The 22563-nt window shown below is 35.6% G+C and overlaps 1 protein-coding gene across 3 annotated transcripts in view; it reads right to left on the bottom strand.

Moving 5' to 3' along the window:
* COP1 (COP1 E3 ubiquitin ligase) overlaps window positions 1-22563 on the bottom strand; it is a 103228-nt gene that overhangs the window by 70464 nt on the left and 10201 nt on the right. For 2 of the 3 annotated variants that reach the window (XM_070397499.1, XM_070397501.1), the window contains exons 3-6: window positions 21706-21803; window positions 16703-16779; window positions 15636-15755; window positions 11219-11287 (exon numbers count right to left, since the gene is read on the bottom strand). In XM_070397499.1, the coding sequence (XP_070253600.1) occupies window positions 11219-11287; window positions 15636-15755; window positions 16703-16779; window positions 21706-21803 (364 nt within the window). The remainder of the gene's footprint in view (window positions 1-11218; window positions 11288-15635; window positions 15756-16702; window positions 16780-21705; window positions 21804-22563) is intronic. The other variant, XM_070397500.1, reaches the window with a different exon arrangement.

Consider the following 22563-nt stretch of genomic DNA (forward strand, 5'->3'; position numbering starts at 1 on the left):
TCCAGACAATGGACTATTATTCAGTGCTAAGAAAAAATGAGCTGTCAAGCCTGAAAAGACATGGAGAAAAATTAAATTAATGCATATTACTACATTCTAAAAAGCAAATCCAAAAGGTTCTAAACTGAGAAAAGATAAACAAAATAAAATAAAAATCAATAAACTGCATGATTCCAACTCTCTGATATTTTGGAAGAGGCAAAACTATGGAGACAGTAAAAATCAGTGGTTACCAGGATTTGGGAGTATGGGAAGGGATGAATAGGTAGAGTATAGAGAAATTTTAGGACAGTGAAAATACTCTGTATGACAGTATAATGATACATACACGCAATTATACACTTTAAATCCACATAATGTATAAAACCAAGAATAAACCCTAAAGTAAACTATGGACTTTCGGCGATTATGATGAGTAAGTGTAGGTTCTACAACAAATGTTCCCTCTGGTGAGGAATGTTGAGGAGGAGGAGGCCATGCATATGTGAGAGCAGAAGGTACATGGGAAATCTCTGTACCTTCCTCTCAATTTGCAGTGAAAAAAAAAAAAACACAAAAAAGTTTAAAGCTGCTCTAATCATCTGAGAGATGCAAATCAAAACAACAATGAGGTACCATCTCACACGTGTAAGAATGGCTATCATCAACAAATCAACAAATGGCAAGTGCTGGAGAGGATGCAGAGAAAAAGGAACCCTCCTGCACTGCTGGTGGGAATGCAGACTGGTGCAGCCACTGTGTAAGACAGAATGGACTTTCCTCAAAAAGTTAAAAATGGAACTCCGATTTGACCCAATGATCCCACTTCTAGGAATATATCCCAAGAAACCAGAAACACCATCAGAAAGGATATATGCACCCCTATGTTCATAGCAGCACAATTTACCAGAGCTAAGATTTGTAAACAGCCTAAGTGCCCATCAGCAGATGAGATTAAAAAATTGTGGTACATCTACACAAAGGAATACTACGCCGCTATAAAAAAGGAACTTTTACCATTTGCAACAGCATGGATGGACCTGGAGAGCATTATGCTAAGCGAAATAAGCCAGTCAGAGAAAGATAAATGTCACATGATCTCACTCATATGTTGGATATAATCCTATCTAATAAAAGAGTAATATGCAAATTGACCATCACGCCAACACACAAACGGCCACCCCATGTGGACACAAGATGGCCGGCAGGGGAAGGCAGTTGGGAGGGACCAGACCTGAAAGGGAGGGCAGTTGGGGGTGACCAGGCCTGCAAGGGAGGGCAGTTAGGGGTGAGCAGGCCGGGAGGGGAGGGCAATTAGGGGCAATCAGGCCAGCAGTGGAGGGCAGTTAGGGGCGACCAGGCTGGCAAGGGAGGGAAGTTAGGGGTGATCGGGCCAGCAGGGGAGGGCAGTTAGGGGCGATCAGGCTGGCAAGCAAGGGAAGTTAGGGGTGATCGGGCCAGCAGGGGAGGGCAGTTGGGGGCAACCAGGCCTGCAGGGGAGGACAGTTAGGGGCGATCGGGCTGGCAGGGGAGTGGTTAGGGTGTGATCAGGCTGGCAGGCAGAAGCGGTTAGGGGCAATCAGGCAGGCAGGCAGGCAGGTGAGTGATTGGGAGCCAGCAGTCCTGGATTGTGAGAGGGATGTCCCGGATTGGAGAGATTGCAGGCTGGGCTGAGGGACACACACACACACACACACACACACACACCGTGCATGAATTTCGTGCACCGGGCCTCTAGTGATCAACATAATTTGATGAACAAGAATAGACCCAGAGACAAATGGCACGGGACGGGGGTTAGAGAGCAACCAAAGGACTTGTATGCATGCATATTAGCATAACCAATGGACACAGACACTGGGGCAGTGGGGGCTTACCCGGGGTGGGAATGGCTGGGGTGTTGGGGTCAAGCGGGGAAAAAGGAGACATATGTAAAACTTTAGACAATAAAAAAAAGAAGAAGAAGACTACTTAAAGAGTGTTAAAGTCCTGATCCATAAAAATGTGAAACTAAAAGTGCACTACTGCTCATTTTGTCTGTGAGACCACATTGGAATACAGTACTCTGAAAATAAAGAATTCCATTTATCAGCCCCCGCCCCAAAAAGAATTAAAAAATAAAAATAAAAACATCCAAGTAGCTCAAACCAGTGTGGGTCAGTGGATAAGCATCAACCCATGAATCAAGAGGTCACAATTCAATTCCCAGTGAGGGCACATGCCCAAGTTGTGAGCTTGATCCCCAGTAGGGGGCATGCAGGAGGCATCCAATGGATGATTCTCTTTCATCGATGTTTCTCTTCTCTCTCTCTCTGAAATCAGTCAAAACCTATTTTATTTTTTTTTAAATATATTTTATTGGTTTTTACAGAGAGGAAGGGAGAGGGATAGAGAGTTAGAAACATCAATGAGAGAGAAACATCGATCAGCTGCCTCCTGCACACCCCCTACTGGGGATGTGCCCGCAACCAAGGTACATGTCCTTGACCGGAATCGAACCTGGGACCCTTGAGTCCACAGGCCGACGCTCTATCCACTGAGCCAAACCGGTTAGGGCAAAACCTATTTTTTTAAAACAATAACTAAAAACATCCAAGTAACCCATAAGGAGAAAAACAAAATAAACAAGTAACAACAACAACAAAAAACAGAAAAAAGAACTCTGGCAGAAAGGACACAAACCTCTTCTGTATAAGAAACTCCCCTAGAATATGATTCGGTAATTGATGTAACAAGGAAACAAAGAATCGGTAAGAATGCAGAAAATTTTATATATATATATATACATATATATGTATATAAATATAAATATATATAACCCTAATATGCAAATAGACCTAACAACCAGTTGCTATGGGGCTGCCGGCAGACAGGGAACTGGGGGCTGCAGCAGGAGGGGCTGGGTGGGGGCGTGGAGGATGGGCTGAGACCCACCCCTGTGCCCACTGCAGCCTCGCAGCCCACAGTTCCTTCCAAGGTGCACGAATTCATGTACTGGGCCTCTAGTCACCTTATATTCAACAAACTTTACATTGCACCATGCAATTGCAAAAAAACACATTCTTTTGGAGCACAAACATTTCTAAATGTAACCAACTACTAGGTGATGATGCAAATATCATATTCAAATGAATTTAAAAAAACACATTTTCTGATAATCCAATTATAACAGAAATCTATAACAAAAAAACAAGAAAATCTCCATGTCCAAGTAATAAGTAATTTATTTATAAAATAACTCACTGGCTTAAGAAAAACTATAATAAAAATTAGAAACTATTTTGAACTAAGGAATAAGAAACAAAATGACATACAAAAAAATCATTTAGTTTAGCTTTTTAAAAAAATTTGGCCTGTCCTAACTGGTTTGGCTCAGTGGAGAGAGCGTCGGCCTGCGGACTCAAGGGTCCCAGGTTTGATTCCGGCCAAGGGCATGTACCTTGGTTGCGGGCACATATCTAGTAGGGAGTGTGCAGGAGGCAGCTAATCGATGTTTCTCTCTCAACGATGTTTCTAACTCTCTATCCCTCTCCCTTCCTCTCTGTAAGAAATCAATAAAATATATATATATTTTTAAATTTGGCCTTAAATGCTATATTAGAAAAAAGTCTGCATATGTACAACCAAGTTAACAAATTAGAAAAAGAACCAAAAAAAGGTAGAAGGATGGAAATTATAAAGAGCATAAATAAAATAGAAAGCAAAACTTAGAGAACATAAAGCCAAAACTTCGTTTTTAGATAAGACTCAAAACTGATACATCCCTGGCAAGAACCAATCAAGAAAAAAAGAGGGAAAGACACAGCACTAATCAGCAGAGTCAGGAATGAAGGACATCACTAAAAACTCTGGAGACTTTATAACATATCAAAAGTGACATCTAAAACAAAAACCTGAATAGGCATATAACTACTGAAGCAACTAAATCAGCAGTTTAAAATTGCAAACAAACAGGTCCAGATAGCTTCTCCATTAAGATCTTTAAACATTCGATCAAGATAGCCTTCCTAGAGACTACACAAATTCTTCCAGAAAACAGTAGAGGGTTTATTCCCTAATAACTCATTTGATAAAACAAAAAATATTTATAGCAAAACTGGGCAAGACCAGTATAAAAATAATTTTAAGACAATCCACCAATGAATATAAGATGCAAAAATCCAAAACAAAATATTACCATACCAAACAACCTATAAAAGGACATACATCATGACCAAGTTTAGTTTACATAAGGGATGCAAATAAGGTGAACAACCGTCCTGGTGGGGCTCCCTAGAATGCCGAACATTCTGTGATAAAACTATTCCTGAGCAAATCAGGACAGTTGGTCTCCTTGTGCAAAGTTTATTTACTTTTTAATGTTAAATCAAACTGATGATTAGACTGTACAATGAACACCCACTATGATTAAAGAAAAAAAAAAGATCCTCTTAGGAAATTGTGAATAAAAATTTACTTCCTTGAATGATAAAATGTACCTAGGAAAAACCTATAGAAAACATCATACCTAATGGTGACACGCCGAAAGCTTTCACTTTGAGATCAGCACCAAGACTAGGATGCCCCGCTATCACCACTTCTATTCATCATTGTACCGGATGTCCTAGCCAGCAGAGTAAGACAAGAAAAATAAATAAAAGATATAAGAATCATAAAGAAAGAAACTAAACTGTTATTTTCAGATGATGATGTGTACACAGAAAACAGAAAAGAATCTACAATTATTAGAATTAATGACAGTTTAACAAGGTTGCTGGATGCAAAAACATGTCTGTGTAAAAATCTACTATATTTCTATATACCAGCAACAGTAAGAAAACTGAAATTAAAGACATGGACTTCGTTTACAATAGCATAAAAAATGACTGAAGAACTAAGAACAAATCTAAAATTAAAATGTATAAGAATATTACCCTGAAACATATCAAAATTTTGTAGGATATTCTTAAGGACCCAACTCTATGGAGAGAAATACCATGTTTATGGGTTAGAAGACTCAATATTGTAACGATATAGTCTCCTAGACTGATCTACAGAGTAATTCTAATAAAAATCACAGGTATATCACAGAAATATACCAGCCGGTTCTAAAATTTATATAGAAATATAAAGGCCCATGAATACCTGAGACATTCCTGAAGAAGAACAGAAGTTTACTTTAAAGTTCTAGTATTTAATACAACGTTGTTTTGCAAAAAAAACAAACAAACAAAAAAAAAAAACACACAGATAGACGTATATGAAAGAGACTAGAAACAGACCCACACATATATGGACACATTATGTATGACAAAGATGGTACATCAGAGCAATGGGGAAATGATTAACTCCTTAGTTAAGGATGCTTAGACAACTGGTTATCCATATGAAAAGTTCCCTATCCCTCACATTATACACAATCAATTTCCAAGTAAATTACACATCTGAACGTGAAAAATAAAGAATTAAAGTTTCAAATAGACAATACAGCAAAAATGTCTTCATGACCTCCAATGGAAAATTATTCTTTACCTGACACAAAAGGTACTAATTGTAACAGGAAAGACGAATAAATTTGACTCTAGTAAAGATAGAAACTTCTCATCAAATGACATCAATTAAGACAATTAGAGGGAAAATATTTGCTATAGGTAGATAGAGAGATAGGCAGGCAGATAAGAAAGACAAAGAATTTTTATCTTATATACAAACAACAAAACATTAAGAAAATCAACTAACTAAACAGAAAATATGCAAAAAGCCTTAAGCAAGTATTTCACACATACACAAAAAATTCAAATGACCAATAAACATAGCACAGGTGCTCAACCAAATTAGTCATCAGGATAATGCAAATTAAAACCATAAAGAGATAGAGCAATATATACCCCAAAGATCAACTAAGCTGAAAACTCTATTGATACCAAGTATTGTCGTAAGTTCAATGTGATAGGAATACTCATACAATGCCCCTAGGAAGTGTAACTAAGTAACACAAGTGCTTAGTAAAACAATTTGTACATATCTTGACTCATCAATTCCACTTCTACATGCATCCCATACAGATATATATGCTAATATACATCTGGTTACATATGTAAAATAGTAGCCTTTTGTGAATAGTCACAAACCAAAAACTCAATAGTCCATCAGCAACAAAAATGGGGTATATTCATTTAATAGAATACAACAAAAACAAATCAAATTAATCAGGATTGTGGTACATGGATGGTCACTCTACTATGATTCTTATTAAACGGTAAATTTGCTTAATAAACTTTCCTGTGTTTTATTTTATATAAAAACACTGAAAAATTCAATTCATTAACATTCCAAACAAACCAAAAAGAAACCAAGACTCATCAAAACTGTTCTGTTACAGTAAATTAAACAGGTATCACAAATGTCCAAAAGTACATTTAAAAATGAAATCAAACAAAATATAAAGCAACTGTTCAAATGTTAGTACAAATTTGCACAGATGAGACTGGTTTTTATATGGAAACAAAAGCCTGATTGTTTAATCTGAATATGAAGAATAACATGTTCAGTTATAAATTGATTAAATGCTGTGGTAGACAGGCTCTAAGATAGCTTCCAAATATCCCCACCTCTTAGTATTCATACCCTTCTAAATTCCCTCTCTTCATGTGGGCCGGAACTAATTATTTGCTTTTAATGAATAGAAAACAGTACCCATGTTGGGATGTCACTTCCAAGATTCATTTACAAAAAGTATGTGCTGTTTTCAAAACCTCTCTTGTTTTCTCACGTGCTTCCTAAGGGAAGCCAGCTGTCATGTAGGAAGCTATCCTATGGAGACGCCCTTGTGGCAAGAAATTGGCATTTCTTTCCAAGAGCCAGTGAGTGAGCTTGGAACGGTTCCGATCCCAGTGGGACCTTGAGATAACTGCCATCCTGGACAACAGTTTGACTGTAGCTTAGTAAGAAACCCTGAGCCAAGACACTCAGTTACACTGCACCCAGGATATTAAATGTTTGATGTTTGAAGCCATTAAATTTGAGGGTAGCTTGTTACACAGCAATAGATAACTAATTCAGAGGTCTACTAAGTAAGTGCACAATCCCGTCTCTTAATATTTGAAAGAGTCAGTAGGGTAAAATAAGTAAAAAATGAAAATTAAATATAGGATCCTAATACCCTAAGATACAAGGAAGATGTGACATTGAAATTAATATGTTAAATCTGAAAGGCAGATTTTACTTCTTTTTGGTATACATCGATGTCTAAACCAAGACTCATCATAACCCCAATTAAAAGTTAAGTATAGCCCTGGCCAGGTGGCTCAGTTGGTTGGAGCATTGTCCTATACACCGAAAGGTTTTGGGCTCCATTCTGGTCCAGAAGTGTACGGGAGGCAACCAATCAATGTTTCTCTGTTTTTTTCTCTCTCCGGACCTCTCCCTCTCTCTTCCTCTTTCTACACATATTCTAAACATACCCTTGGGGGGAGGGAGGAAAAGGGTGAGGGAAAAAGGAATGAATGAATAAGAAATCAAAGTTAATTTTCAAAATCTGAATGCTGCCTTGAGTGGTTTGGCTCAGTGGATAGAGCGTCGGCCTGTGGACTCAAGGGTCCCAGGTTCAATTCTAGTCAAGGGCATGTACCTTGGTTGCAGACACATACCCGGGGGTGTGCAGGAGGCAGCTGATCGATGTTTCTCTCTCATAGATGTTTCTAACTCTCTATCCCTCTCCCTTCCTCTCTGTAAAAAATCAATAAAATATATTTTTTTAAAAATCTGAATGCTGCCAAACCGGTTTTGCTCAGTGGATAGAGAGCGTCAGCCTGCGGACTCAAGGGTCCCAGGTTCGATTCCGGTCAAGGGCATGTACCTTGGTTGCAGGCACATCCCCAGTGGGGGGCGTGCAGGAGGCAGCTGATCTCTCTCTTTCATCGATGTTTCTAACTCTCTATCCCTCTCTCTTCTTCTCTGTAAAAAATCAATAAAATATATTTTTTTAAAAAAATCTGAATGCTAATCCTAGGAAAATAAATTCAAAAGCGATACTTTGCCTCCTGATCATTCTGTATTTTATTTGAGTTAAGTCCAAGTACAAATTATACTACTAGAGATAAGACTTTTTACAATTATATTCATTTTGAGGATTAAATATGAAAATATACTTTATATACATGCAAAAAATATAACCACTCACTTTATTCCATCTACACTAAATCTTGAAGTATTATTCGACTATATTTTCTAGACTAAAGTTTATTATGATTACAAATCACTACTGTACCCGACTCCAATCATGAAGAAATTTATGAAATGTAATAAAACAGGTAAATTTTTTAAAGTATGTTAACCTAGCTCCAAATTTTCAAATGTTTAAAATTTGTTAACCTAGCTCAGTGATGGCAAACCTTTTGAGCTCGGCATGTCAGCATTTTGAAAAACCCTAACCTAACTCTGGTGCTGTGCCACATATAGAAATTTTTTGATATTTGCAACCACAGTAAAACAAAGACTTATATTTTTGATATTTATTTTATATATTTCAGTGCCATTTAACAAAGAAAAATCAACCAAAAAAATGAGTTCGCGTGTCACCTCTGACACGCGTGCCAAAGGTTCGCCATCACTAACCCTAGCTCAGGGGTGGGCAAACTTTTTGACTCGAGGACCACAATGGGTTCTTAAACTGGACCGGAGGGCCGGAACAAAAGCATGGATGGAGTGTTTGTGTGAACTAATATAAATTCAAAGTAAACATCATTACATAAAAGGGTACGGTCTTTTTTTTTTTAGTTTTATTCATTTCAAACGGGCCGGATCTGGCCCTCGGGCCATAGTTTGCCCACAGCTGCCACAGCTCCTCAAAGTCCCATGTGTAATTAACCTTGAAATACTCAAAAATCACTGAATGATGGATACACTGAACACAAGAAAACCAAAATGTATTATTGACAATATAATCAGTGCACAGAAGAGGCAACCAATATTCAGAAGTACCTGGAACTACAGTAATATGTATCTTGGTTAAACTGCTTACCAAAATATGGACCAAAGAAAACCAAAATGAATCATTCACAAGATCACATTACTTCAAATTAAGTTAAGCTGAAAAATTCTACAGCACTATTACCCCAGACATTTAATAACAAAAATAGAGAAACACCAAATTAGAGAGAGGACAAATTAGGATCACAAGAAAGAGTTATTGTTAAGAACCAATTCTCCATTGAGCTCTCATACTTCTGCTCATCTTGTGATAGATATTGTTCTAAATTATATTTTCAATTATGTATAAAGAATGTCCCAGCAAGACAGAAACAGTGCTTCTTCCAGGAAACAGGGCAAATTTATTTTCTGATCAATATAATAAGAAGTGTGTCCCTGCATCAAGGTTGGACAGGTTTGCTAGTAGACCCCTTTAAAAGACTGGGGTTTCCTAAGTTCAGGGTTCCTTAGCTGTAATATAAATCCATGTATGTGTAGTGTCAACCTGGATCCATCTCTACATTGCCCCTGTAGAACTTGGGGGTCACGAGGAATTGATGCAAATACAAGGCTGATGCTGCCAGATTGATATAATTAAGTCCTTTATCTCCAACCCAGGAGTCACACGTCCGCTGCCAGCACCTATAACCTGTGACAGGCTAACTTGTTAACTTGCTGGTAAGATTAAAAACCTCAGAACCCTTACAGCTTTTTTAACAGTATTATGCTATGTTCTCATTACCTGAAAAAATTTCAAATCTAACAATTTATTGTAAGCATTAATAGACCCCTAGAGAAGCACTAAAAAACCTCAGGGGCTAATGAAAACCTTAAATAACTCAGGATACAGACAATGACCAGCCATTTCGTTTAACCCCCAGATACTTAACTGATTTCATTTAGTCATTCATTATCAAGCAATTTCCTATGTACTGAATCTTAGTCTCAATAAGTTCAAAGTTTAAGGCAAGAAGAAACATGTACAACTATTGCAAAACAATTGCACATTCTGTTTTAAAAGTAGGGTATTGTATGGAATATGGAAAATTATCATTCTTCCAAAGAATTTTCTATAGAAAAAATGTTGAGTGTACATATTCAATTAATAATTTTATTTCCATATATTATAAAATTTTTCAACTTTGTTATTCAAAGTGTGGTCCAAGGACCAAGAGCATTATCAACTGAAGCTTGCTAGAAATGTAGATTACCAAAATCTGACACACACACCCTTAATCAGAACTTGAATTCTAACAAGATCCTCATGCATATTAAAGTTTAAGAAGTACCCACAAAAAAAGGGAATAAATCTTAAATTTATAATGAAGAGTGTTTCTGATAACAGACATTAAAATAAAAACTGTTAACAAAAGTTAAGGATAAGAAAAATATAGTCATAAGCCATGTAAAAAATATTAGCTATAAGCACTAGCATAATACAAAGCTTTTATCTAAAAAGTTAAAAATACAGATCATGAATAATCAAAAAAGGGGAGTTATCATATTAAGATAATATAAGGTTCTGGCAATGCACAAAGTATTTCATCAAAATAGAGACATTTCTCATCTTTTAATTTTCAAGAATAATAAAAGATAGCCGAGGACCTAGCACATAATAGGTGATTATATTTCTTAATGAGTAAAAAGTATCCTAATTAGACAACTCAAAATAAAAATACATGAGATTTGAGATAGGAATTTAAATATAAAACAACTTTCAAAGTTATTTTAGCATGCTACCAAGGGCATAGGATTTTGCCTTTGATTTTTCTATACTTAGTACAAGTGCAATATGACTAAGGAATTTTATAAGTGTTAAATTAGAACATTCCAGTTATAAAATTGTTAATAAAAATTATCTTCTAGCTATCCTGCATGACTTACATCTTTTAAGTTCTAAATAGGTAGCTATGTTTTTACTTGTTTTCACCCCACCATGCATTTTTATTATTACAAAAATTGTAACCCTTTCTACCTAAGGTTCTATTACCTAAATTTTCTTTCAGGGTGAAGGGTGGGCTGTCATTCAAGAATTCTGTTTTATATTCTTTACAGCTTTGAGGTAACTCACTGCATGCAATCCTATGCACATCTCCAAAAAAGGGATTTTTAAAGAATCAAGTTGTAAAGGTAAAAGAAGTTAAAATAACAAAGCTTAAGAAAACTCAAATGGTTTTTAAATATTAAAAAAATTTTTTTAACCTGATATGCCTTTACAAAAATGGGGGAGAAATGGGAATAGTCAACAACAGTAAATAAAACATTATGTAAAATACACAAAATAATATACCTCTCTCTTATTTCTTCTTGCAACCTTGAGGAATTCCATAAGGATCTGTAGTTGGGCTGCATGTGATTCCTATAACAGAAAATTATAATTGTTCTTATAAAAATATAACTATGAGTTCAACGTTTTCTTTAATACCACAATATAATCAGTAGGAAACAACTTAATGCATCCATTTAAGTCAGTCTATTACTTCTATTCAGTTTTCCCATTTGCTAATTGGAATTTTAAAAAGCAAAGCATTTTCCCAAAAACTAAAACTAATTTTAAGAAAAAGGTTCCTTAAATTACATTCCTCATCTACCTTGCTAAAAAACTACTCATGGTAAGTGGCAATTCTGCTATCTGTCTTGCCTTTCTATTTCCAATCATACCAATACAACATCAAGAAAAAAATCATGGTAGAACTAACAGAGTAGAGATTCTATACACTAACATCATTTTCCTCATAAAAATTTTATTTGCAGGGGAGTAAGAAGCATGATAAATGAAAAGAAATCCATATATCAGAAGTCAAATTTACTATTTCTGATTATTACCTACTCACAGATGTGACAATTAATACAGTTTTATAGAAGATTTCAGTCAAAATCAAACACTTAAAAACAAAATTTTAATATCATCAACTGAAGGAAGAGGTAAATAACCCAACTTGGTAAAAACAAAAATTTAACAGATAAATGATTATTATAAGCTTAACATTTCTTGGGTATCAAAAAATACAATCACAAAAAAATATATATTATAATGTTAAAATTCAAATAAAGAATTAAGGAATTGCAAGTGAATCAATAAATATATGTACAAAGAAAATCAAAAGGTAAAAATGGAATTTCAATGAGATAGTTTATGAACAAATATAATTATGATTTTTCATATATATTTGAAAAATAGAATAAAAATGCCCAGTGGAACACTTCCAAAACAAACAAAAATAAATAAATAAGGGAGATTAACTAGTTAACTGCCATGTGTCCAAAACGTAAACCATCCCTCTTGCCTCTATAGATGCTTATGGCATACAAAGGGTTAATAAAACTTGCATTTACCTAGCTATGCAACAGAATCGTAGGAGCCAGTTGTTAAAATAAACACTGGGACAGGTTTTACCTCATTCTATTACTTTAGAAAAAGATTCTAGGAATACATATATTTAACAATTCCCCAGATAATAAGAATAAGCCCATCAAAATTTGAAGAATCACTAAGATATTATATGTACTACAAAAGAGCATGGCCACTTCACCTCCATTCCCAGGGTATATCCCTTTGGGGATATTCTTTAAAAGGCATTTTAAAGAATAAGAGGCAAAATAGATCAATGAAATGTTTAAGCCAAGACAAAAAAGGACAAAGGAGGCAAATCTGAACTGACAATCACATTAGGATATTCCAATTAACAAACACAACTGAATTAATGTATCACAACTAAGTAAGTGTGCTCTCCCTCCTGGGAGCAAGGCCACACCTTTCCCTTTCTCTTCTTTACCCCCCACAGGCATGTATCTCCTAAACTCTAATGGACCAGAGAAGACTTGTGACCAGGGGAGCAATGGGCAGAGGCAGCTCCTCCTGGGCTAACCCTAAATCTGTCCCCAAGGTCCCCGTTTCTCTGACCCTCCAGTGAACTGACAGCAGCCCCACCTTGGTTCACTTCTTTCCCATAATGTTTCTAGAGAGCAAAAGCAGCCCTTCCTAGTCTCTCCTGTTGGTTTTCTATCCTAAGTCCTTTCTTCTTTCACTGTCCCCAACTTTAATAAACATACTCTCAAAATAAAAATAAATACATACATTTGTAAAGCATAGTGTGATGAGATTTTAAAGTGAAGTTTTTTCTTGCCTAACAAACTGGCATTTGTTGAACCTGAGACACATTCCTGAGAAGTTAAACTATCCTAAAGAACAAACAGGTGCTCTGTGTCCCAACAATATGACATTGTATCCCAGGATACATTGGGACTCTTTCTTGGGACTCTTCACACTGATTATTTACAACTGTCTACAGATTATTAATGGCTACAGTCAAGATCACACCTTATACAAAAAGAAACATGCACAACCAAGACTGCTAATAAAGAATACAGTTCATTTGCAAAAAAAGTGTACAAACTATCTTCAAAATAGTAAGTTTGAAACTTCATTTCTGTCTATCAACTAGGACATGTAAACATGTTAAGAATGCTACTGATTTGTAAAAAAGGGGGAGAGCACCCCAAACTTTATGGTAAAAACAACAACACTTTTCCTTTGATCTTGGAATATCATTTGACTTTGTAAATTAGGAGTACTATTTATTACTTGGATTTTAAGAAAAGGGAAGAGAAAAGAAAAGCAAGAGGGGGAGGAGGTGGGGTAGACAGAAGAGAAGACAAAACAAGACTTGAATTTCAGGTATTAGAGAAAGGATTCTAACCTAAAAATCTTGTAAAACTTTTGAGTGCTTCCCCCAATTGGCCTAAGTCCCTATCTATAAAATAAGCAGGTAACATTTCACAAATCAAGAGTCACTTTGTCATGTCTTATGTAATTGTTACTATGATTTAGGTGGTTAATTTTCTCTATATCAATACATTCTTTTCCTTAAATCTACTATCAATAAAATGCTAAAGGATATGCATTTCTGGTAGTATGATTAACTATAACCACCTTCAGAACAAGGAATATTTCAAGTGATAATCAAATACAATTCATAATGATAAATGGAACAATTCATCCAGAAGATATAACAATCCTAGACATGTATACATTTTTGGGGGGACACCTACACCTAATGAGGAGCTTCAAAATACACGTAGCAAAAATCACAGAAAACAGTGAAAAATGGACAATCTAAATTATATTTTTAACATATCCTTATCAGTAACTGACAGAGCTAGGAGGAAAAAACGATTGAATAATATTAACAAACCACGTAATCAATTTTATAAAAGCATTACAACAAAGAGCTATGCTGTTTTCAAATTCAAGTTATCATTTAACAAAATAGACCATATACCATATAATGAAAACCACAACAAATTTCAACAGATCAGCCCTAGCTGGTTTGGCTCAGGGGATGGATGGAGCATCAGCCTGTGGACTGAGGGGTCCTAGGTTTGATTCCGGTCAAGGGCACATGCCTGGGTTGCGGGCTCGATCCCCAGTGTGGAGCATGGGGAAGGCAGCTGAGCAATGATTTTCTATCATCATTGATGGTTCCTATCTTTCTCTCCCTCTCCCTTCCTCTCTGAAATCAATAAAATATATTTAAAAAAATTTTTTTTTCAACAGACCAAAAGCATTCAAATTGAACTTCTATATCTGGCTAAAATGTAGTGAGAAATACAGAAAAAAGAAAAGAAAAAAAAAATATATATATATATAAAGATTAAGGCCCCCTTAAAAATAAAAACAGGACAAATCTGCAACAACCCTGTCCCCCAAAAAAGACACAGAACGGGAAACTCATTTTGGTCACCTTAACTTCACCTACTCCTTTCTCCCACTAAAATATTCCCATTCTGTGATCCAGATCAAACTATGTTAATCAGAATCTATCCACAGAAAATTTTAAACTGAAGTTGGAAGTACAAGTGAACCTATCAACTACCATGTGATAAAAATCTTAGAAAAGACAATCATACCTGTTTTTCTCTCTCTCTCATGCATGAGCGAGCACACACACACACAAAGAGGAAGCCCAAAGACAGATTCATGGTTCCAATCTTTCTAACGTTTGGTTGATAAGCTCTTCCCTCTTATGAATATGAGCTACTCACTCCCTTATCCTATAAATAAATATCTGCTTCTTAAGCTAGTTCGGGGTGGGCATTTGCTTAAGGGGTGCATTGCTTATCATGAATCATATTCAATTCCTAATACGTGCAAATTCACATTTTACATTTTTACATGAAATAAATGAAATTTTCTATTTATCTACATTTCATTACATCAAACTGGATATATTCAGTTCCAGTTCCCATCTTTCTAAATACACTTAGTTAAGCAATATACTACTGCTCTACCAATGGAGACCTTTTGGGAGGACTTCATGTAGATAAAAATAATCTCTATTTTTTCCTTCAAATCTTGTATGTAAAGATGGTACAATATGGCAAAGAAGATATTCATTAGAAGAAAGACAACCAATATAATTGTTCCTTATTAAAATAAAATTGTACTTTCTCATAATCTCTCTTAACACTCAACTTTTGTTAATACAAACTGGCCACTCTAAGTTATATTACAAACATTTTGTTCTTTCTCTTATTTGAAAAAGGGGAATCTGTTATAAGTGACACCTTGAAGATGTTTCTTGCTGAATAAAATTGGATGGATTAAGTGACACTACCCTATTATTTATAAACATTTCTAGATCTTTTACAATGGAATAAACAGCACCATTTAAATCAATGTTTTTTTAAGTTCAGCTACCACTTACTGCTTCCAGTTGTTTCTTCTTCTGCACTAGTAATTCCAACATGAGGTTGACGTTGGCCAAATCAAGATTATCTTGGTCAGTTCCCAGTAAATCTTGAAAGATTTGCCACCTGTGGCCATTCTAAAAATAAGGAAAAGAAACACAATAACTTTCTAAGAAGATTGTTTTAGTGTCTAAAACAAATGTTTAACTGCTACTTCCTAATATGATTATTACACAGATAAAAAAAAACCCTATATAATAAAAGCCTAATATGCAAATCGACCAAACGGCAGAACAACTGGTCACTATGAGGCGCACTGACCACCAGGGGGCAGACCTTCAATGCAGGAGCTCCCCCAGCCCTCAGGCCCCAGGCCAGCCAAGGCAGGTGCCAGCAGGGGACCCCCCGATTGCCCCGCCTATCACCCCGCAGATTGGCCCTGATCGCCAGCCAGGCCTAGGGACCCTACCCGTGCCCGAATTTTGTGCACTGGGCCTCTAGTACACTATATTGTTCCAACCTATTTTTCCCCAGCTAGCGGCTTCCCATTGCCTTCTCATGATCATTTACTCTTTTCCCCTTAAATTTATTTAGATAACAGACATGAAAGGCATATTCAAGATAAATGTTGAGTCAGCATCTCTAAAGGTGTAATTCCTTTCAGAATAAGTGCCTGAGTTTTAATTCTTTTTCTAGCCATATTTTCAACTTGGTATTTAGTTGTAAGGTCTTAATTTAAGCTCACTTGCCTCAATAATTTGGGGTTAATCCTCTTAAATTGAGACTCTTTCAACAGTTTTTCCCAAATTACCACCCATAGTTTTACTCTGCCGTATAATCTTTCAACTGTCATGTATTACAAGCAAACTATCTAAATGTGATCCCACCAGACCTTCCAAAAGATGATCACTAGAGTAAATTTTAAACAATGCAGTTAAGAAAGTTCTTTATTAAACAAAACAATGGTAGACAAATTTCCTTTAAGAAAAATCAATAATATACTAAAATTTGAATATCTAATATTAAAGCAATAAAAACAATGAATTAAAATTTATTAAAAATAGTAATAAGAGTTGAAACATACGGTGCTACTCACTGAGTGGTCCAATTTGAACCTCTTTTCCTCAAACCTTTGCTTCTGTTTGAGAATGAGCTCATTCACTGAAAATAAAAACAAAGCAGGAAACACACATAATTGTGTTAAGTGTATCATCTAATTGTTCTGTTTAGATGAATTGTATTTTAAGTTTACAAAGCTTCAAATTAAAATGATGCTAAGCAGAAATTTCAAATTAAAAACAGTTTTGTCACAGGCTACTACTGGTAAAACTATTACTATTATTACTCAGAATTCTTCTCAGAATATGTACCTACTCTTACACGTTTCAATAATGTCACTGCTTGGCACTTGGAGAGAGACAATTCTTCACTGTGTGAGACTGTACCATGCTCTCCATGGTAACTGGTTGAGTCTATGAGGTAGGTACTAAAGATTTATATTTTTTCTTTTTGTTTGTTTGACTCTTCTATAAATATCCTGGCAAATAATGTCAGTTACCTATCCACAAACCATCCATCTTTTATTTAAATAACAGCAGATTTTTTCCAAGTGTCAGATTACCACATACTTTCAGAGGCTACTCTTCCTCAGGTCCATGGTATTTAGTCATTTATACTCTTGCCAGTGACTGACATGGGGTTAAGATTGTGACCTAGTTTTGACCAATGAGGGGAATGCTGTCTTTCAGAAAGAGAAGTAGAGGAGAAAAACGAGTTCGTTCCCTGCCATCATGAATGGATGATATCTGGAACTGCTTAGAGCCATCCTGCAGTCTTGAGGGGATCTAGCCTAAGACCAATACATATATGCTGGGGATGGAGGAACAAAAAGATGGAAAGAACATGATAATGTTACAGAACCACAGAATTAACTAGTGCTAGAAATTCTTTTTATGGGAATCAATACATTTTCCTTAATGGTTAAGCCACTTTTAATTGGATTATTCTGTCTTTAATAGCTAGCTGATTTAAAAAATGATAAAGGGAAACTAGCACTAGGCTAGGTAGGTACTTTAATTTACAGACATTATCCCATTGATTGTTCTTCCTATTTAGAGATGAGGGAATATTAGAGAGCATGACACACAGTACATAAGAGGGTTGGGATACAAACCCAATTATCTAAAATTTCCACTACACCACAATCCAACTACAAAGATTTTCTAACAAACAAGAGAGGTATCAAGCCCACACTAGATATCCAAACTTCAAAAGTGAGTGAGACTAAATCTAAGTAACATTCAATCAGCTCAGAGTAGGAAGACAAATATATATGATGCAGTAGTTGTAACATGATGTAAAAAATCAGTGTTATCATTGAAACAGATTTACAAAGAACACAGAAGAGGAGTAATCAAAATTTAAGAAATAGGCTTCCAGTAGCAGGTGACATTAGAATTGAGCCAAAAGAGGAACACAGAGATTAAGTGGAAAGGTAGGCAAGGGACAAAGTCATAAGACAGCAGAAGATGAAGTGATTTAAAATCAATATGGCTGAAACACAGGGTCACAGTGATTTTGTTAATGATTAACAGGGGCTAAAAACTAAGATTGGAAATGTAGCTAGATTGGAGCCAGATTCTGAAGAAGCTGGTATGTATTTCACAAGTTATCATTATAACCAAAGGAAGATAACGAAGAGAGCTTGAAATAATGTAGTACTGGGAAATAAAGAGGAGTATGTAAATAAGAGTTTAATGTTTCAGTTATAGAATTACCCATTTGAATAAAATGTGAGTTAAATAACTGTAATACTTTACATATATATTACATTGCATTTGAGCAAGAAATCTCATATACCACTGAAACTGAAGGATAATCTATATTCATAATTATAATTTTATAGATTCTTATAACACCCATAGTACTAAGAACAAACAATGCATTTCTACTGCTAAATTTTCCTTTTTAGCAACTGTCTTTTTAGATGCAGGATAGTGTAGTAAAAGCACAGACTCTTGAGCCAGACTGCTTAGGACCAAATCCCTATTCTGCCACTTACTGGCTGAATAACTTTCATGCAGTTAAATTCTGCCTTACTTTCCTCACCTGAGGAATGAAGATGACAAATGAGAATTAAATGAGTTAACATACATAAAGCACTTAGGACAGTAGTAAGGATGTTACATGCATTAGCTACTTTAAAAAAACAACAACACAGCGGTTTTAAACTTTGCATTCATGTTGTCCTTTACTTTAAAAGGAGGGCCATTCGCCCTGACTGGTTTGGCTCAGTGGAAAGAGCATTGGCCCGAGGACTGAGAGGTCCAGGGTTCGATCCCAGTCAAGGGCATGTACCCTGGTTGTGGGCATATCCCCAGTAGGGGGTGTGCAGGAGGCAGCTGATCGATGTTTCTCTCTCATCGATGTTTCTAATTCTATATCCCTCTCTTTTCCTCTCTGTAAAAAAGATCAATAACATATATTTTAAAAATAAATAAAAAGAGGGCCATTCATTAGGAAGATTTAAAAATTAATCTATAATTTTTATCTATAGACAGAGGAAACTAAGAGAGAGAAAGGGAGGGAAAGAGGAAGGGACAGAAGGAGGGAGAAAGAGAAAGAGAGACCGGGAAAGGATGGGGCAGCTAAAGAGAGATCTTACACAGGAAGGAACAGGGAGACTAGAGAGCAAGCCTTGCAGAAGTGAAATAGTTGGATGAGACACTGCCACCCAACCCCCTCATCCCACATGAGCCTTCCAGGATCAAGAGAGAGAGAGCTCTGAGAGCTGAAATAATGTAAGTAAATAACTTAGAAGAGTTTTTCAGTATAGAAAAAAATAAGTGGTATACCACTTTAGAAAGAGATCTCAGTGGTATCCTGAGTGCATAAGAAATATAATCCCTATTTACTTACTGTGAGGAAACCTAAGAGTCTGACCATCACTATACAAAGGTAAAGGCTGAAGATGGGCAGAAAAACAGAAATAGATATATCAGGATAAAATGTTATTTCCATGGCTGGCATAAAAAATCTCATTGGAAGCTGCACTGTAATTAAGACTTCAAAAATACTTACATTTCAATTACCCAAAATCAAAAATTTCTATCCATAAAGACAGTTTAAAAACTGTATCATCACCAGGATAATTTCTAGCTTAGAAAATCAGTAACTGTGACTTCAATATTCACTAGTGAACACACACACACACACACACACACACACTAACATATAGAACACTGTATTTATAGTATGAAATTACTTTCCAACATTTTTCCATTCCTTCCATACTGGTGTATAGCATTCTCTCTTCTCTTCTCTCTCTCTCTCTCTCTCTCTTTCTCTCTCTTTCTCACCATTTAGAAAGTCACATAACAGAATTTCTAACTTATGGACTTACTAAGGAATATTGTTTAAAAAATTTAGTAAATCTCCAAATTTTCAAAACATTTGATTCCCTTCCGTATTTAATCATTTCAAAAGAAGTAGTTTTCCAAAGTTATGCAACTGATAGAAAAGTGATTCTAGAGCCCACACGGCAGCATTAATCTAAGTTCAGGAACAAAGGCTTCCGCTTTGAAGGATTTGTTTTCCCTTTTATTTAACCTAGCCCATCAAGTCCAGTCCTGCAGAATATCAAACCACTTATATTTCCTTATTTCCTAAGTTCCTTCTCCAAGTTTATCATAAAACTCTATCTATGTAGAATTTGATATTCCAACAGAAAACCTTCGAAATATTTCTTCCAAGGTTCCTTTCTGCTGTGCAATCATCTAATGATTTTCCTTAATGAAAAAATACTAAATGGTAGAGAAAAAAAGGATTGTAGCCAATGCAATTTTAGAGCAGAGATAAAAATGAAAGCCATAGCTGAAAAGGTTCAAATCCATGGTTTATTATAAACCAACATTGAGCTGAGAAAGTCAAACTGCAACTGGAGCACTGGCAGGTCAGAATTTAATATGCAAGTAAACATCACACTATAACTCTGAGTATGTTACTCTTTAGAATGAAGCATTAAACTTTTGACTAACATACACAGTAGTCCTCTACTTCATACCTACCCATATCTAAAAATTAATCTTTGGAAAATTAATCTTCATTCCTAAAAACTCAATCTAAAGATTTCCAACAAACCTTAGGCTATTCAACAAGTAGAATTCTTATATATTCACAAATATCTTGATAATAATATCTTGTCTCTGACTAGATATTATCACTTGGAGTGCGGGAAACGAGTTAAGTCGGCTCGCGTGAATTGCGCGTACTCCGCGGGAGCCGTCTTAACTCGGTTCATATAGATTTGCGGTGGAGTGCGGGAAACGTGTAAACTCGGGCCGATTGTAACTGCGTATTACCAAATATTTGTTTGTTTGCCGTTCACAAAGATACCTACCTGCGTATGCGAACCGTTTCATACCCATTGGGGTAATAGGTATCATAAAAATCCCTGATTTTGCGCGGGAAACCTAAATAATTGCCCGCGCCATCTTATATTTTGGCGGGAAATTCACCCGACACCGTAGTGTTATTATCAACCATTTACTATTTACCCTAAGCGTTTCCTATTTTGTCTCTTTTCTCCAGCTACCATTCCTCTCTCAAAAATTCTACATCCATATCTTCCTTCCCTACTTCTTACTTTTCTATTGCCTCCCAGGTCACAGACTCTCTGCCCCCATGCAGGAATGTTCATGGCTTTTTTTTTGTCCTCCCCCCTCTACCTTAATCCTTTTTTCCATTGTTTTTTACTTCTGCCCCTGAAGCAGAAACAGCAGGAATGCACAACACCATATAAAGAGACAAGTATTCTGGACATCTGGCATTCACCTTTAGCCTCACATTCTGTCCAGCCATCTATGCAAGAATCTAAGAGTCGTGTCAATCAAATTTTTTTTAAAAATTAAAAATAATATGATAAGGTATGGAGTCTGTCACAACCCAGGTAAGACTGGGGAAAGCATCCGGTTAGTAGAAAAGAGAGACTTGCTTAGTCGAAGCTATGTTTTCTGAATAAATTAAATGCTAGCATACACTTTGGGGGGAAAAATATTTTAAAAATAAAAAATCATTCCAAAGACTCACCTAAGAAATTAGGATACAGATGGTCAATATTATCCACAACATAGTTACACTTGGGACATCTATTATTGTCCTCCAAACTCTGATGAATGCACTTGTAGCTATTAGCAGAGAAAAACAATAAAATAGGTTTGATTAAGTCAGTGATAGATTAATAAACTGGTCACAAAATAATGTCTATTAGTTTTCTATTCCTCATTTTCAACTTAAGCAATCAAATAGTTTATCCAATTTATTCCAGCCTATATGTGTATATCATAAAGAAGATACATAGGGCATTTATTAGACAATAGTATACAAAGTTATTGAAAAATAAATTCAAATAACAAATCTACTGAATATAAAATTTAAAAAGATGATTAACTGAAAGTAGAATATACCACTCCCAAACAAAAAAATAAACAACAGGAATTAAACATACACAGATTACATACCCACATACCCATTAAGATGGCTACTATTTTTTTTAAAAAAGGCAAAAATCAACAAGTGTTGGCAAGGATGTAGAAAAACTGGAACCTTTATGCACTGTTGATGGGAATGTAAAATGGTACTGCAGCTATATATAGAGAGCAGTATGGCTATTCCTCAAAAAAAATTAATCATAGTATTACCTATAATCCAGCAATTCCACTTCTGGATATATAACCAAAAGAACTAAAAGCAGTGTCTCAAGGAGATATTTATATACCAATGTTCAAAGTAGCATTATTAACAACAGTTAAAAGATGAAAGTAATCCAAGAGTCCACTGACAGATGAATAGACAAAATATAATATATACATGCAATGGGATATTATTCAGCCTTAAAAAGAAAGGAAGTTTTGACACATGCTACAATATTAATGAAACTTGAGAACA

The sequence above is a fragment of the Myotis yumanensis genome, unplaced genomic scaffold (assembly GCF_028538775.1).
Source record: "Myotis yumanensis isolate MYYU_CA2020_CCGP unplaced genomic scaffold, mMyoYum1.0.hap1 SCAF_17, whole genome shotgun sequence".
NCBI lineage: Eukaryota > Metazoa > Chordata > Mammalia > Chiroptera > Vespertilionidae > Myotis > Myotis yumanensis.